Source organism: Pteronotus mesoamericanus, unplaced genomic scaffold (assembly GCF_021234165.1).
Source record: "Pteronotus mesoamericanus isolate MK-2021 breed Mesoamerican mustached bat unplaced genomic scaffold, CSHL_Meso_final contig_98, whole genome shotgun sequence".
In the NCBI taxonomy this organism is placed as follows: Eukaryota; Metazoa; Chordata; class Mammalia; order Chiroptera; family Mormoopidae; genus Pteronotus; species Pteronotus mesoamericanus.
Window position 1 is genome coordinate 625,372 of NW_026555295.1, and position 18,315 is coordinate 643,686.

An 18,315-nucleotide genomic window follows, 5' to 3' on the forward strand; every position below is an offset into this window, starting at 1 on the left:
CATGATGCTCACCTTTGTCCTGTCATTTGGCTACTGTACCTCTCTGGCCTGCATCCAATGTCCCGATCCCCTTCAGTTGCCACAATGACCCAACCAGGCCCACAATGACGCAGAAACAGGAGCCAAGAGTCACATGTTCCTCTTTTGCCATGGAAGGGCAAGAATGATGGACTCGCCTTTTTAGAATTATGTAATCTTTGGGGCTGGAATGTGCTGTCTTCTTCTTTTTTTTGAGACCACAGGCCTCTGTGCGTAAGAACAGGCTGTCAGGTCATGCTGGTCCTTTGGTGTTTATTTTAAATGCCTTAAGAATAAATCTGATTCATGTCTTCAATGATTCAGCCTTCCCCATAATTGTGAGGGAGGAGAAATTTGTCTTGAGGCCTCTACTTGCCGCTCCTCGCTCCCTTTCTCCCCCTGTGTCATAAGTTGTACCGGTCCTTCTAAAAGCAATAGCCTATGCCTTTGTGTTAACTGGTGTCACCCCTCCCAGGAGTCTCTTCACTATTAAAGGGCACAGCAGTGAGAGGGACGTAAGAGAACAAAGCTTTTGTACAAAGAAGGTGATTTGGGGGAGTGGGAGAGCTTCCAGTTAGCCCACCACAAACTCTGTTCAGAACTGACGTAGACAGTGAGCCTTCATGTCAGGAACCTGATCTGCTCGCCAGAGGAGGGTGTGGAGGGGACCTCCAGGGTCTGGCAATAGTCATGGCAAGCCCAGAGCCCAGCAGGCTGGCCCTACGGGCCAGACGTAAGCAAACCATCATGTTCTTCCAAGAAAACAAACTTCAAAGGCAGCGATAAGACAAGAATGCTGGGTAATGACATGTCTGAGCTTCCCTTCATCATCCAGAAACATCTGGAATGTCTTGAAAGCACTAATTACGCCTTCCTCCCTTTGGATGGAGAAGGGCTCATGTGGTTGTCACCGTGGAACGTCATCTCAACTCTCTGGGAAAGGGCACTGGATGGCTGGAAGCAAGAGATGGCTTCAGTCCTGTCAAAGTAGTGGTATTTAGGCAAATTCCTGAACCACGGTCTTGTTTCTATTATGTTAAAAATGATAGACTAGTAATAATAATAGTAAATAGTGACTTTTAGAGAGCACTTGCAGTGCCAGGTATTGTACAGGGACTGCCTTGTCCAAGAGGCCTGCATTATACCTCAGGAGGCCAGTACTGCAATGGAGCCCATTGTGCAGAAGAGAAAACCAAGGCCTGGAGAGAATGATGGACGTGGCTAGAAAGCTGAGACACTGCTCTATGAGAGCCAGGCCTAATGGGCTAAGAAAATCTAATGAGACATAGTATACAGAAGAGCTTGGTGAAGTCCCACATCACACAGGAGAAAAGGGGGAGTTTCAGGGCCACTATTCTGTCCCAGCTGCCATCCTGTCTTCCATCCTAGACCACAGACTGTTGTTCTCTGGGTCCAGTTGCCCTGCTGCTGGTGTTTGGGTAAAATTTAGTCAGACTTCCAGTGGCTGATGTGGGAGGAACAGACAGCATAGACAGTCCTAGATTAAAATGTTTTGTTCCTTTCAAAACCTTCCAAATGGCTTCTGAACCTTTCATTGTAGGAAAGCCAACCCATTCCAGCATTAATCAATTCTGGAAAAGCAATCATCAAAGTGGGAAGATAATAGAAAAATATTTTGATGCTGGGTGTTGTGTTCTACCCCTTCCCAGAGCTTGAGGCACATTATCTGACAGTGGAAAAAAATTAGAGGTGGAACACAAAGTGTTTTTTTCTGCTTTTGTTATTGAAAAGATTGTTGATTGTGTAATTAATGATGGTGCACTTTAAATTGGTGACATCAAGATTCCACAGCACTACAGCACTACTTCTTAGCTGAGTGCCTGGGAACAGCTAGCCAGGAGAAATCTCTCTGGGACCATCACACCCCTGCAATGGAAAGGCAGCCCCTCTAAGCACCTAGGGTTCTCTGTTCTTCCTCCCTCCACTCAGGTTCACTGCACACTGTGCTTCAGTTACAGGGAATGCATCTGGGGAGACTACTGCTTTGGGTGGTGAACCATAGAAGCCAACACTTGTTCCAAGTATTGAAGGACAAGGGGAAGGGCAGGCTAGGTGGGCATAAGAATACAGGGTGGTGCCCAGGAGTCCAGCAGAGAAGGCTGGTGACTCTGTTAGGGCCAGATCCAAAAGGCATCCTCGTAAGTTGTATAAAACAAGTGGCGTGCTCCATTGGGAATGGGCAGTCAGTCTTGAAGGATCTCAAACAAGGGTGTGAATGGACTGGATTCACGTGTGGCAGGGTGCCCTGGGGAGGCCGTGGGGCAGTGCAGCGAGCCCCAGAAGGGTGGGCCACTTCCCTGACCTGGGTGACAGATCTCTACCAACTCACCTGGGACCCAGAAGCACATGCTACTTTTAACATTTTTGTCCAACTTCCTGCAAAAGCAGTTGCTATCTGGTGAATATTTGATGTAGTTAGTGAGAATTTAGGACACAAAGCAAGATTTCTTCAAAAGTAAGTTGTTTTGTGATTGCTGAAAGGGTCTCAAATTGCAAACTTGAATAGATGAACCCAAACATTCTTCATGGGATTTTAAAATCCTTTTAAAAAATTGTTGATGTTGTCATTCTTCACTCAGAGGTTCACTTGGTGATAAAATGATAGCAGTGAACACTTATGTAGTACTTACCACATGTTCTGCTGGGCCCTAGAAGCTTTCAACAAATCAACTCTTAATATTTGCAACAGCCCATGAGGTGGGCACCATTATCATGTCCAGTTGACAGGCGAGGATGTTAAATACCACACAGCTAGTAAATGAATGTGCTGGGACTTGTACCCAAGCAGTCTGGCTCCAGAGCCCCTCTCTGTCACTTGACTGCAGGCTCATCACTTGACACATACAACGGACCAGAATTTAGGGGCACCGCACACTAGATACAGGTGTGTTCTTTACCTGTGAGCATATATGTGTAAGGTTTTGTGTATATGTGCATTTTTCTGGAGAGAGTCTTTATTCTTGGCACCTTCTGGATCTCCATCACTGAGTAGCAATGTGCCCTTGAGCAAGCTGCTTCTCCTCGGTGCCTCAGTTTCCTCATCTGTAGAATGGTGGGAGGTAGTAAGCTATGTGATCTCAGGGACTTCTTCCAGCTCCGGTAGTCTACTGCTCTGAGACAGTTTGATAAATATCTGAGCCCCTCCATTACCTGAGCTGAGCCACCCTGGGGAGGCCTCAGTCTCTGTGGGGATCAGCCAGTTGTCAGACGCCACTGCAGCAGGAGTCAAATGTCCGTCAGACGTGTGGGCTTTGTTTCACAGCCACACTGAACCTCAGTGGAAGTCACAATGACAGAAGTGGATTCATGTGTGTCTTCCTAATGTTTGAATGCCAGATTCAGACCTAGTCCTACCCTGGGTGCTGGGACAAGTCTAGAGACAGCTGGCAGAGGCCTTAAGAACAGAATGCTGGCCTTCCTGCCAACATGGTCATAAACAGACTGAAAATCAATGGGGAGAAAATAAGAGATGTGATCACGTCTGTACCCCAAGCTTAGTAATGGCTCATGGGTGATATTCACACGCAATACAGTAAGGCTACAGGCCCAGAACTAGAGGGCAGGTCAGCAAATGCCACTGTCAGGAGTAACACAAAGAAGAATTGCGATGCAGAGACTGACATTAGAGGCCTAGAATATTTTCCCAGGAGCGGCCTCAGTGTTTGGGAGATGGCTAAAGGATAAGATGAAGGCACCTCCCTTCATGTCACCAGGAAGTAGCCACCTAAAAATGCAATCTGTGGGAAATAAGCTGTACTCTTCAGCCGATCGCTCCCGGGTGATCTGATAAAGTCAGTTCTCTGGCCCCGCATCAGGGAGGGCCAGGTGGATGGTGAACTAACCTAGAGGCCAGTTTCCTGCCTGTATTTATCATGTTATTGGCCAAGAATGAGGGGGAGAGACTAGAGATTGTTTGCCATTGAGATTTTAAGACAATAAGTGGGTTCCTTGTCCCACTACATTCAGTATTTACTGAAAAGAGACCACAGAGAGTTTGGACCCCAGAGAAGGAAAAAGGAGACTTTGGTTTCGTTCAGCCGCCGGCAACTTGGCAAATCAACCAGCCATCTAAGACCAGATCTTCTTAAATGTCAGTCTTCCCTTGTTATAACAAAACATGTCCCACCCAAACCCATGGTGAGCTTTTGTTTCTTAGTTACTGAGAAGGAGGATATTGTACCTCCTTCTCAGGAACTTCGCAGAGGGGAGCCCTTGCTTTCCTGCTCCTCCTTAGGACTTCCTATGGCAATACTGCCCACAGACACCAACAACAGGGTCTCCTGCCCTGGGCCCTGCCCCACAGAGGGTCCTTCTCTGACCCTTTCTCTGGCCACATCTTCGATGGGGAGTCAGCAGGGCCAAGGGGACATGCCCCGTTGGTGCTGCCCCATGCTCTGGCTATCCAGGACCCCAGACTTCCCTGCACAAGCAGCCCCTTGCCTGCTTCTAGTGTCTGCACAGATTCTTGGCAGAGTTCAAATTCCCAAGGACTCAGAGTGGCCAAAGAGCAGCCGTTTGCATTGGGGGTGTGGACAGAACCTGAGCCGGAGTTCGGGGTGTCCACACAGGGGCACACACGGCAGGGATGTGGCAGGGATGGGTTTATGTGGCAGGGATGGATCCAACATCAGGAAGAGAAGGGTCATAGACCTCCGGCTGGCAGTTAGAGGCTGGGGATGAGTTTTCCCTGCACTGCCATTATCCTCTGCAGAACTCTGATGAGTCTGAGAATTCTAAATTTGAGCCTGGCCTTCTACCCCATTATGAATGTATATTTGTAAGGTAGGAGGATAGAGCATATTGAACTTAAAACACTTAGCTTGATTTAAAACTTTTTGGTATTTAGATATATAGTATGTGAGCTTCCAGCTATACTCTGGCCCTGTACCCCTAAGAGTTTAGAAAGTTATGCTGGCCGGGGCGACCTTTGTTGCATGCTGAGATTGCACAAGGCGAAGGCCTGCCTCTAGAGAGGAACTCCTCTGCTTGCTCTGAAGACAGGATCTTTTGAACAGATAAAATGCTGGAAAAGGGGATAATAAATTTTAAGTTTATTTAGAATGACTGCGTGTATGTGTGTCTTTGGATGTATGTGGTTGTGTATATGTTATGTGTGTGGGTGTGCATGAGTGTGACTGTGTGAGTTTCTGTGGGTATATATGGTTATATACATACTGATGTGGGGGGGGGGGGGGTGTTTGTGTGTATGTACAGCGGCCAGTCAGTATGTACAGACTTAAGTTTTGAAGTCTGAAGAAGTGAAAATTTTGGCGTCCCAAAATTAAAATTATCTTAAAAAATAAAAAATTATTCCCAAATTCTGATATTTTCTCCTTTATTGATTATTTCCTTATTTTACATCTGAGGAAACTGTAGCTTAGAGAAGCTAAGTGGCTCACCCAAGGGCACAGAGCTCATGAGCCCAGGGCCAGGATTCAGTCCAAGCAGGATGGCCCCAGAGCTCTGGAACCTGCTCACTATCATGCGTGGCCTCTTGGCTGGGAGAGGGGACACTGGAAGCCAGGTAGAAAGTGCCGGAAAGGGCTCCTCAGAAATCAGAAAAGTTCCCAGGTCTTGGATGTGTAAGGAGGCTCCCTGCTCATCCTTGATCCCTTTGGTGGTGACAAAGAGAGACTAAGGTCCATGAGAGCGCTGCTGGGGGCCAAAAAACAGGGCAACTGCTGCTTAAGAACTATTTCTGCGAAGTGGAAACAAGAGAAGAGCAATGTCGCCTCTTGGTGGAATTCTTTGGTAGTGGCAGTAGGTGGCCTGACCGCCTGAGTAGGTAAACAGATAGGCAAATGTTCTCGCCTCCTGCGTGGATGATCATTTTTAACTGTCTTAAAACATCGTTGTTTCATATATTTTATCAATTTCGGGGGTTATTTTAAGCGATATGGTAAACACCGTCTCTGTTATTCTGTCTTAGCTGGGTTTCTATTGATTTATTTTTTTTATTGTTGTTTTTCAATGATTTGCAAATTATTTGGCCATTTAATGAAGTTTTCTTTAAAATTTTATAAATCATATCTAAGTTCACAACTTTATATGTAATTGAACCAGTATTCCTCTAACAATTTATAAAATTAAAAAAATCTATTATATCCTTTTCAGCGATAATGATAATTTAGCATACTTTGCCTCTCTGCTGCTCCAAATGTGCACATGTATTCCAATTGCTTTAAGTTTGTTAAATTAACTATGAAAAACTAAACTTAGCTATACATTTATTTTATTTAACTGCTAACATTTGTTAACCCCATGTCTCTCCTATTTTTAAAGTTACTTACTTGTATTGATACATGATTGGTTAATTTGTTTTCAAGTGGTGGATTTGGGATCTTCACATGTCTAAACATATCTTTATCTTCTCCTCATTCATCAATAATACTCACCCTGCTAATGAATGCCTATGCCTCAATTTTAAGTATATCACCAAAAAATGTTCTCGTGATTTAAAGTGTGCCCTTTTCATTACTGGCTGGTCTTCCCTGCTAAATTAATAATAGAGATGTTCTTAACCTTCCTCTTGCTTTTTGCAATAACTCAGCTTCACTGAGGAGCACGCCTTCTAATTTCTCTAGTTGGTCTCCTGCTTTTGGACTGCTAAATCATTACCACATTTTTTCTCCATGCCTGTTCTTTACAGAGTGAAATCTCTATCAGATTAGAGATGGTTCCCATCAGAGATGTGTGGTTCCCTGTCCAAAAATGCCCAAAGGAAGAGAAAAGGGAGGATTTCTATTTCTAATGGTAATATTTTGTGAAATTAGAGAGCCAGTTATCTGTGTGGCTGCAGCAGAATCTACAATAACTTGGCTGAAAGTGTCCTTTTTCATATTAATTAGGGGAGCAGAAGTTCGCTGGGGACACGGCGCCCTTCTCTGATGCTTATCAGGACCCTGGTGCCCAGCGATCCCCCCTCCTTGCCTCAATCCTTCAACCTTGCAAACAGGATTCCTGCAGTGTGAACCCTGGCTCCTTACCTTACTGCACCTGAGGCCAGGTTTGGCACCCGCCACATTTCGCCAGCGTCCCTGCCTCACCCCACCTCCTGCCCTGCTACCAGCTGGCCCTGAATGGAGCTGGTCTCCACTACGCTACATAGTCTGAAGAAATTCTTCAGCATATCTGACAGGTAGAGGGCACCCTGCTTCCATGTCTGTATCTCTTTAGTCTCTGCAGAGGAAATTTAGGAGGATGAGAAGGAAGAGTTCAACTTGCAGGTTTGCATCCCCACCTTCCCCGCAGCTTTATGAAGGGGGTCAGCACACTGACTATGGTCCTTGGCCTGGTCAGCACACACAGCTACGAGATTACAGAGCTGAGGAGTTGTTTGCAGGCAGTTTGCTCCAGGACTTCAGGGGAGGAAAGACCGACAGCTCTGGGGCAGGGCAGGGCCTGGGCTCCTTGTGGGAGCTTCAGGGCACCTGGATGTAAGAGGCAGCTTTGGGGAACAGGTCACATGGCAGCAGGGCATGATGATCGAGACTGAGTTTGTGGGGCTTTGCTCAGCACATGTGGGCAGGTGAGTGGGAAGTAGAGGAAAGAGCAAGGGGCTTGGTTACCTAGAAGATTTTGATTTGACTTTGGGTTTCACCACATATTAACCTGTGACCCATGAAAACTCCTTATGTCAGAGCCTGTTTTCCCACCTGTAACATAAGTAATAATGATAGGACCACCCTCAAGGGTTTAGGGGGGATTGGATGAGGTGCTATGTGTAAGACACTAATACTGACCTATACGTTGTGGGTCTGCCATGAGTCCTGGGCTCTTATTTGTGAAAGGAAGAGCTGAGAGGGGCAAAAAGGGCTCTTTCCTTTTCTTTCTCTTCCCCAGTATCTCCACTCCCCTTTCACCCTTTGAGGTGACAGCTCAGCTCTCCCTGGTCCTCTGACTCTGGCTTGACACCCCTCTCAACTCCAACCCCCCACCCCCCAGTCTGGCCTTGCTGCTTCCCTTCCAGGACCATCTGCATGTATGTTTTTGTAACCCTCTCCCCTCATCCCAACCATCTAAATCCATCCTCTTATAAATCCACAGAGGTGTTCGCAAATCCATGTGGCCTGAACTTCTCAGAGGACTGGAGCAATTTATCGCCTCCCTCCCCAATCAGAGCTCAATGATTCACATGTTCAGCTTTCCATGTGCAAGGAATGGTTTCAAAGATAAAGGTGTGGTCGGATGTTTCCATTTATGGAGCCCTTCTCTGGCTTCTCCCCAGGGAGCTGTCAGAACTCGTGGCCAACAGAGACGGGTCACACACCAGGAAGCCAAGCACGGTAGATTTACTAGGGTAATATCTGCAGGTGAGATAACAGCACATACACACAGAAATCCACGGGCAGACGCCACTCGGCACCACAAACACCAAAGCGGAGGTGAGGGTCTGGAAGTGGCTTTGGGACATTCTCTTGAAAATCCAAGGGCAACTTTGGTGCTCAAAGATTCAAACGGAAAACTATACAAAACCAACCCATAAATATATATATATATATTATATGTGTGTTTTTATATATATATATATATATAAAATTGCAAAATAAAAGCCCAAGAAATAATCCTCAGTCTGCGCATCAGTGGCTCAAAAAGTGTTAGCACAGGGAAAGGCAAAACTGTGGGGCTGCTGCGTGATCCGGGGCCTGGCGTTTCAGTAGCAGGAAGAATATTTACATGGAACCCCTATTTGAAATTCTACAATACTAGGACAACCTAAACACAGACCGTGTATGTACAAGGGAGACGATTGTCAGACACGGACATGTCACTGAAACCATCCACAGCTTTAGAGAACGCCACACACTCTCTCTAGGCCCCGCACCCCAGCCAGGCCAGCCCAGGCCCTCACTGCCCCTCCTCCTGGGGGAGGACGCCCAGCAGGGCTCAGCAGGCATAGCACTCGTTGCAGGAATTTAAAGGTGGAGTCAGCCACTGAGATCCATCACTCAAAACGCAGGCCCAAGAGGAATGAGGTGGAGTTGAAAGGTGAGGGTGGGGTCCCCAAAATATATTTCCATTATATAAGGGCTTTGATGTATTTAAATGTGGCCCCTCTATCCTTAGTCCAACTGTTGTCCGCCTTCTGATTCACTTTGAAAGGGATGATCTGGCCTTTGAGCTTCTAAAAGTTATACAAGGTGATTTGCTGGAGGGGAGAAGAGTTTACGTTCTTCTATTGTCTCTCCCACCCCACCAATACTTAAACCTTTGCAACATCTTTACACAACTTAGAGATAGGGGACTTGAACATGACAGCTGGCCTCATCCTGCTTGCCTGGGACAGGGGATGCAACAAGGAGCTGAGGAGCAGCTGCCCTGGGAAAGCCACCTGGACGTTCTCACACGGAGGCTCCGGCTACACCCGAGTGTCCCCCTGCTCCCGTGTCAGTAATAGTGACCATTTCTCCCTCACCTTCAGGCTCCAGTTTCTCAAAGACATGACCCATCTTGGGGACATCTTGAAGGAAAATGGCACCAAACATCAATTCGACAAAACCTAATACCACCTAAGTATGAACCAATGCAAACCATTACGTACACATATTTAAGAACACCCCCAACTAGGGGTTCTGTCTAGTTGTTCTTAAAGAGAGAAGCCTGTCTAGATAAAAATGATGAAAGGAGCTTTCTCCACTGAAGATTCCCCACCCGACATCCCCACATTGATTCCTGGGCGAGGGTGGCTTCTCACTGGGAGAGGCTACAGGGTTGGGTGTGCTTTGGTGACAGGGTTGTGTGTGTGCCCCATCCAAGGGGACACAGGTTAGTTAGATGGCACATTTGGAAATAATCGCTCTCCTCTGTATGCTTTTTGTATTGTAGTGTGAGTGGACCTCTGCAGATAGGTAACCAATCAGCATATTTCATTCAAGGCCTCTTACTTATCATATTACATTATCACTTTCAGAATAGATGTGGGACATTGGCAATAAGATGTCCCTAATGGGTTTTGATTTGTGAGGTGTCTTGTCTTTTCTGTGGGGAGTGCAGGGCATAGATTTATCTCCTCTCTCATTTCTTCTCAGACTCTGAGTTTTATCATCTTAGACAGTGTGCTTAGGCTCAAGCGGTGAGAAATGGAAGACCCATTTCCTCTGAGCTCAAAGTCAACTGCATCCGTGCCAGCCAGATCAAGGTCTTCTGCTGACCTCCATGAAAGAAATAAGTGCCGTTTGTTTTCTCACTTGTTCAACAGTCACAATCTGAACACTTTTGGCCTGGAACTAGAACATAAACACACTTCTGCAAAAGATGGCAGGCTGGCCGATGGTGGGCTGTGTCCATCTATCCCTATGCATACCTGCATGAAAAACTCCACACTTCTTTCTCATCTTTCAGACTTCCAGAAGTGAACTGTGCTCTTGGGCAAATGGTTCTTTCCAATCCATTCAGTCAGAGAAGTGGCTTTATAGCAGTTCTCTCCATGCTGACAAAAGCAGTAGCCCTCTGTTATGACACTGATGAATGACATCTGAATGATTGCATGGCCACATTCAAAAACGAGTGACAGAATATTAGACGCACGGAGCAGGATTCAGGCTCAGCATATACATAGTGAGTGGTATAAGGGCAATGTGCCGTGGGGTTTATCCAAACACACCCAGTCCTTGAAAAAGAACTTCGCTGTCTGCAGAGGAAGAATCCCATTTTTGTTACAGGAATATTGAGGAAGGTTATTCTTATCTGTGTATAACCTGGACGAGGTAGGACAGTTCCTTGGGTCACCTGCAGGCCAGCAGGCTCTTAGGGAACCCAGATCTGGGCTGGGGGTTGTATCTTGTCAGCACTTTTTGCAGTTTGAGAAGGTCACACGGTGTGGATATTCCCCCATACCACTGCTGGGGACCAGCCTCCAGTGCACGGAGAGCCACTGAGACTCCGCTTGCCTCCCTGTAATCATCTGCCCCTCTGCCTCCCTGCTCCTGCCCATCTCCCCAAGGAAACCACCTCAGAAACCTCTTTTCAGTTCAGCTGGCCATAGCACGGCAGCCTGCTTCCACGTTCTTGTTCCTTTTCTGTAGCATATCCAAGCTCAAAATGAACTACTGCCTACCAATTCTGAACTTCCCATATATACATTTTCTCCGGACAGATGCTGACCCAAGTTTTCAGCCAGCTTCTAACCAGAACCAAAAACGATATCCCCTCCTGTCATCCTAAAAGCCTGTGGTTCTGTTTGGACTATACATCTGCTGCAACAGCATCCCGTGCACGACCTCACGCCTGAGCTAAGCATGCCACATCCAGTATGTGCAAGGGAAGAGCAACTACACAAGCTAACAGAGAACTAGAAACTGTGCTAAACAGTAGCTCTTTGAATATTTCCTTTGTGAGTGAGTGTGTGTGTGTGTGTGTGTGTGTGTGTGTGTGTATCTCTCTTAAAATGCTTTATCCAAATAATTTGATGGAAATGAATTCTGTGCTAGAAGCTCACTTTTTGCCATATGGGAAAATGTAGCATAAGGCAGGTCACCAAACGTGGTTTAGAACGGACATTTCAGAATGGCCTCATTATGAGACATCTTCCATGCCTCCATCCCACTCCTCTTTAGTCCATTCTCCACTCAGCCACCAAAGGCCTTCTAAAATCTAGGGCTGATCATGACTCTACCCAATAGTAAGTCCTCAGTGGCTCCAAACCCCTTACAGGATAGAGGCTAATCCCTTCATACTTTCTACAAGTTCCTTTATGATCCAGCTCTGCCCACCACCTGTGAAATGAACCACTCCATCCTTACCCCTCACCCCACACCCTACACCTTAGGCTTGGGCTACACTGAATTTCTCAATGCATGAATCATAGAGTTTCACACTTCCGTGCCTTTGCTCATGCTCTTCCCACGGAATGCCGTGCCAAAGCTTTTGTCCTCATGGAAAATTCCTCTTTGTTTTGAAAATCTAACTCAACCATTTCTCCTTTCAGGAAGGTTTCTCTGGCCCCGAAGATGGTAAATCATTGCTTGTTAATGCCACCTCTGCACCCTTGCCTGTTCATAACTCGCCTTCTCTACTTAGGAGCTTCCAGAGGGAAGGGTCTAAGCCCTGCCCTCAGGCCTGGCCCAGGATCTAAGCTCAGATGTGTTTTTTGAATGTTACAAGGAATGAACAAATGGATAGATATGAGAAGGACACAAGGCATAAATTCCAAGGGCAATGCTGAAATTCCAGCAAGCCCTGGCATCTTCATCTAAATGAGGCTTCACTGCTGTGAAGGATATAAAGAGAATTGTTGAATGCAGAGTCAATCAACATATCTCTGAGTGCAGCCACTCAAACACAAAAAGCTGCATCAATAGTCTTGTCCATTCCACCCTTTTCTTAACATTGCTTGCCACTGATTATTCTAGTCACAATGATTGTTTTCCTTTAATGTCAGCATTATGCCTGACATTTAATGGGTGTGTAACAAATATCGTGAAGGGAATGAATGAATGAATGGCGAATCTACTTTTTTAAAGAAGGCATCAAAGGATTGGCTTTTAAAGGCATTTCCCACATCACAGACTTTTCTGAGGCATCAGTGCCCCTGATCATTGCATTGTCCATCATAAGACCCAATCAGAAAGTAGAATAGGGGAGGGGTGCACAAAGGTGGGGGGGAGGGGAGGGGGCTGGGATAGCACTTGGGAATCTGCACTACAGAGACACAGCATTGGGTTTTCCTTAGTCATGTGTCAGTTTCCTTCCTTCTCAAGAAATAGCCCAACTATGGATGGTATTTCCTGCCCCAACCAGAAGACCCTTGCATCTCCTTTGTCAGAGGTCCACACTGGCCTTGCCACCGTCTACATTAACCAAGAATATAACATACTGGTGAGGGAGAACACAGTTAATTTCCTACCTTCATTTCAGGTACTGACATTATGCAGTGGAGACACAAAAATGGGTGCTGGACTAAAACCACTGCCCTTGGAGATTAAAGATTTCTGATCACCATAGCTGTTAAGAGCAAAGGCTCTGGACTCAGGCTGACTTGGAGGGAAATCCAAGCTCTGTAGCTTTCTAGCCAAGTCACCTGGAACAAATCAATTATCCTTCTGGGGGCTCAGTTTCCTTACCCATAAAATGGACCAATCTTACCCACATTGCAGGATTATTGTGAGCATTAAAAGGTAATATATATAAAGCCCACACAGTGTCTACATATATAGTAAGTGCTCAAACATAGAGAACTAGGATTAAGAACTTTCAGAAATATTTTTACAATAATCAGGACAAAAAGGGAAAATATCCTTCGAAGACACTGTGCTTTAAAGAGAATGGATTGTCTATTTTTTAGAAGCCAACAATGCTCATTAATTAATACCCAATGGACAAATACAAAAAGATAGTGTTGGCATTTAAAACAATAACTGTGGCTCTTATCAGGCCCCAGGATGGACAGATAGTGACAGAACTGGGGACCCTTAAGCATGTCTCTGATTAATCCTGATAGGTTCATCTCATTCTCCTCTATTGGACCCCAGGTGACTGAGTTGGAACCCAAAGGAGCCAAGGAGGGTGCCAAAGGTAAGATGCCAGTTCTAGTCTATGGACCAGTGCTCCTCGGTTTGAGGAAAGGTCAGGAGACACCTCACTGCTGGACAAGAGTGAGACAGGTAGAGCTCCATGTGTCATGCAAAGCTAGAAAGGCAGAGCATTTCCTGTGTTGTTTTGAACATCCTCATATAACTCAAAGCCAACAGAGGATCCAAATTTCCCCAAATTTCTGCCCTGAGCATGAGACAACTGTTTTCTAAGCTAAATTTGGTTTTACTTTTGAAGCTCCTGAGATGCACAATTGTAATGGGTCAAGCCCCTGGCGCCTTCTATTGCTTCAGTTATTTCCCACCCTGTGGCTGACTTGGCTTGCTCTGTGCCTGCCAACTCTTTCAACTTTTCCAACCATAGTTCAGGAGGTTCCATGAAGAAAGCTCAGGGTTAGTGGCTGGGGAAGAACAAGCTAAGCCATCAGCTCTCGGGAACAGAGATTAACTTCTGGTGGAGGGGACAGGTCAATTTGTCTGGTTACTTTGAGCAGCAAGGCAGGGACCCTATGAAAAAGAGAGATTTCTAAACATAGTGATAGCTCCATCAGCAGGAGGCTGGGTTCCCATGAGGAAAAGGACCTTGTTCAGGGGAAGCCTCGACCTGATTTAGTCTGAGCCAGCGAGAGCTTGTGACCCACTCTGGCCCTCTTGCCCAGGGCTCAGCTCAGTGGGCAGCACCCTCACAAAGGCAGCCCACAACTAGGCAGTGTTGTGTAGTGGAAAGAGCACTGGCCTGGGAGCCAGGAGACCTGAATTCTAGTGCAGGCTCTGCCACTAACGAGCTGTGTGATCTTGACAAAGCCACCTGATTTCTCTGGGGCAATTGCAAATGAGGGGTTGGTCGGGCGATCTCTGTGTTCCCCATCAGAGTATGGTCCTGGGTCCTGCTCTATCCCTCCTTGGCCCTGTGCTTCCCGGGATGGACATGGGAGAAGGGAAGGTGGGAGAGAGGATGCAGATGGGAGCCCCAGGGTGCTACGAATCAGGACTCCACTTTCTCCTTCTTTTTGCTCTTTTTCAGGAAGGATGGGGTTCGGAATTTCTTTTTCTTCTTTGAGGGAGATTTGGAAGGTGAGCCCTCTGGGGACATGGGGCCGCTGGTGACCGACTCGGTTTTGTCCTTAGAGGTGTCAACATCTGTGTCGGCGTTGGTGGTCATCTGGCTCAAGCCTTTGCTGAGAACTTCCTCTGCGGTCTGCTCGTCCTCCCTCCCGTTGACCACCACCCCTTCTGGCTGTGTCGTTTCGGGCTCCGTGGCGGCTTTGCTCGTTTCTGTCTTCTTAGTACCTTCTGGAAAAAGATCAGAAGATGTGACCCATAAGATGTCATTCAGGTGGGAGCTTCCACCTGGGGTTACCAGAACCACTTCTAGGCAGTCCTACAAAGTAAGTCTAGGGCAGCAGGAGAGAGAGCAGGCTGACGGTGCAGGGCCTCGGGGCAGGCAGGGCTCTCATTCAAACCTGCACCCTTCCACGTGGCCTGCCCCGAGAACAGCCCTTGGCCGGACAGTGACCCTGGGCTCTGTCTACAACTGCAAACAGGGGATGGTGTCCAAACATGGCAGGGGGCCCAGCTGGGGCCCAGCTAGGACCATTCTAGGCACAGAACAAGGAAACAGACAAGGTGAGGATGGAGACTGTAGGAGGGTGGGGGAGGGGAGCAGTGCCATGTACAACTCAGTGGAGGCATCTAAGAATTGTAACTGGTTCAATTTCACCAGTAAATGTACGAAAATTATATGTTTCATACCCACTTCATTTCCTACATCAGTGAGAAACTTTTAGAAAAATGGAGAGTTACATTCTCCATAGGCAAAGAGGAGAAAGCAGAAGGAGGATGGAATTCCTGAGCGACGTGGACCCTGTGTTTCTAACATATGAGGATTAACCAAAAGGGGAAGATACCTTCGCCCATTCTAGCAGCCACCGCCCCACTCTGCACCCCAGGACTTTACCCTGCCTGGAGGGAACCTGTGAGGATTGGCACCATCTCCAAGGCCAGAATTTCTCAGATCCCAAAACAAAACCCTCCTGTGGCCCTTTCTTTCCCCTCCCACTCTCATACCACCCTGCTTCCACTTGAGCTGTGAAATGCCCGAATGGGGAGGGAGGAGGGAAAATGACAAAAACCAAAGACTTTGAAAAGTAGAAAGGAATGTCAAGATCATCTAGCTCACCTCCTCCTCATGTTACAGATATGCAAACTGAGTAAACAGTAAAAGAGGACGAGACAGCAGTATCCTGTCATCCAGCTCAGTGTCCTTTTCACTGCGGGAAGCTTAGGAGTGTGTCAGAGTGTGAGGGTGAGGGTGGTAGTGTGAGAAGCAGCATGTGACAGAAGGAGCCCCGGCATGTCCCACTGTGCGGGAATATAATGGGGACAGGTGAGGCTGGTATCATAGAGACAGTGAGTGAGGATGGGCTTTAGGAAAAGGCTGGGGTTCTTGACCAGAGTATAGACTAAGGAAATGTATAGTTACATGGAAGATGGGACAGAGATGGGTAAGTCTGGGGACAGTTAGAATGAACTGGTTTAACTATCTTGTAACTTCTGAAATTGGCTGGGCAAGTCAAAGTTCCTTCCCAGGTGACTTCTGAGGACTGCCTGTCTCTTACTACCAGAGACCTTGGCCCCCATTCCTACTGTCCAGTACACGTTCTGTTCTCTAACAACCAAGTTCCCCAATGCTCTTGACTCCTATCACCACTTCTCTCTTCCTTCCCTATATTCTCACGGCTTTTACCCAGCCGTACTCTTGAATGCAGTAAACTGGCAGACCCTGTCCACTCTCCTTACTTCATCTGCTATTTAGCCCCTTAACCCTCCCTGTCACTCCAGCCTGTTTCCCTCTGTCTGTAAGGCCCTTCTTTCCACTCTCTGTGTTCCTGACCTTCACCACATACAATGAATCATCCTGAGTGTTACCTCTTCCTTCAAGTCTCTCCTGACCCCTCCCTACTTCCAGGTAGAATTGATCACTTCCTTCTTTCTGCTCTCACTATCTAAACTTCCATCATAGACACTGTAAACAACCACACTTCCTTGTATATGTCTATCTCTCCCTCAAAACTGAAACTAGGGCATGACTGTGTCTAAATTATCTATGTAATAACAAGCTCATAGAAGGTACTAAAAAAATGTGGAACCCATGAATGGTCAAATGCATGAGCAAACAAACGAATGTGTAAATGGTTTTGTTCTAACCAAGACAACACCATACCTCATATTCTTTTCTGTCTGTCCCAGCCTGCTCCTTCTAAGCTGATCTGGACCCAGCGATGTACACAAACAGCAGCCTTGAGTGCTGGCCTTTGTCTCCTATACCTAGTCCTCTGTCCCTATTCGTCCTCTTGGGCTCATGTCTTCCCATGGTTCTGCAACATCAGTCTAGGTTCTCACCACAGTCCACTCTTTTGGATGACCCATAGGACACGTTTCTCAAGGCTGACCCTCTCAGATGATTTTGGTACTTGTCTTCCTGCTCCATGAACATAACTATGGAAAAGAGGCGCTTTCTGTCCACGTGTCCTTTCCTGCCTTGGTGGATGGGTATCCTCACTCCAACAAAGCCCTTCATCCATGCCCTTCTCCCATACCCACCTTGCTGTCAACCACATCTACAGCCTCAGCCCCTGGCCTGTGTCTTGGTTTAGGAGTACGGCGCTCAAAACTCTTCTCACTATCTAGAAAATGAGGCCGCACCAAATATAACCACCAGGATCTCAGCTCCCACACTGTCAATTGTATGGGGAAGGAGCAATAAATTAAAGTGGGACTAACAGAGGCACAGTGGGCCTTGGAGGAGCCAGGCTCCAAACCAAGGTCACCTGTCCCTCAGCTATAGGGGACAGAGACTGCTAGAAAGTTTGGTTGGCCGAGAGAAGGGGTAACCACTCAGGGCTCCAGAGATAAGCACTTATTGGGCTCCAAGAAAGTATCAAGGACCAGACCTGAGAGCCTAGATCTCCTCTCTATTAACATCTCAAGAGAGTTAAGGCTGGAACTACATGCAGCTCTCAAATAGTCTTCAGCAAATTGGAGACCAGGCTGAGAAAAGCCCCAGGAGCTAGGGACAGATGGGAGTTTGCCTTCTAGCATCCCCTAAGAACAACCACTGGCTCTCTCTCTCCTGGGAGGGGTACTTGAAGCCCTGAGAGTAGGGGAGAGATGTGGGGGTGGGTGGAGCACAACAGAGGCTGAAAACTGGAGGTTCTGTCCAAGGATGGTTGGTGGCCAGGATGAAGGTGGGGGCGGGGGGTGGTGAGATGCAGAAACTGGGTTATTTGGAACAAGACTAAACTTGGCAGCCAGGGTCAAAATCCAGACCCCTGTGAATGGGGAGACAAAGGGCTGAAAGTCTTGCAGAGGATGGAGGAGGCAGGGAGGTGCTTCTATAGGGAGGTTCCCAGCTTGTTTACACATTCCATCTCTCAGACTTGATTTATCACCATACCTCAGCTTCCAACAACTCACTGCCCTTCCATCTTCCAGGATTTCTCCCACTATGTACACTCCCCCAGCTTCCTAGCCACCAGCCCTGGAGCACCCACTCTACTCCTGTCTGCTAGTCCAAGTATACGTCAACCCAAGGTCTGGCTCAAGTCTCCCTCAACATTTGACAATGATCTTGCCCTCCTCTAAACCTACTGCCAATATATTCATTCTACACTTGCATGTGTCATTTATCTTTTTTTAAGAGCCCACACTTGGCTGTGGTGCCCACCACCACCACCACCACTACACA

At 47.0% G+C, this 18,315-nt stretch overlaps 1 protein-coding gene across 2 annotated transcripts in view; it reads right to left on the reverse strand.

The window, feature by feature from the left end:
• Positions 1-8,570: 8,570 nt before the first annotated feature.
• ADD2 (adducin 2) overlaps positions 8,571-18,315 on the reverse strand; it is a 99,631-nt gene continuing 89,886 nt past the window's right edge. For both annotated transcript variants that reach the window (XM_054586816.1, XM_054586815.1), the window contains one exon: positions 8,571-14,861. In XM_054586816.1, coding sequence (XP_054442791.1) covers positions 14,554-14,861 — 308 coding nt within the window. In that variant the 3' untranslated portion in view covers positions 8,571-14,553. The remainder of the gene's footprint in view (positions 14,862-18,315) is intronic.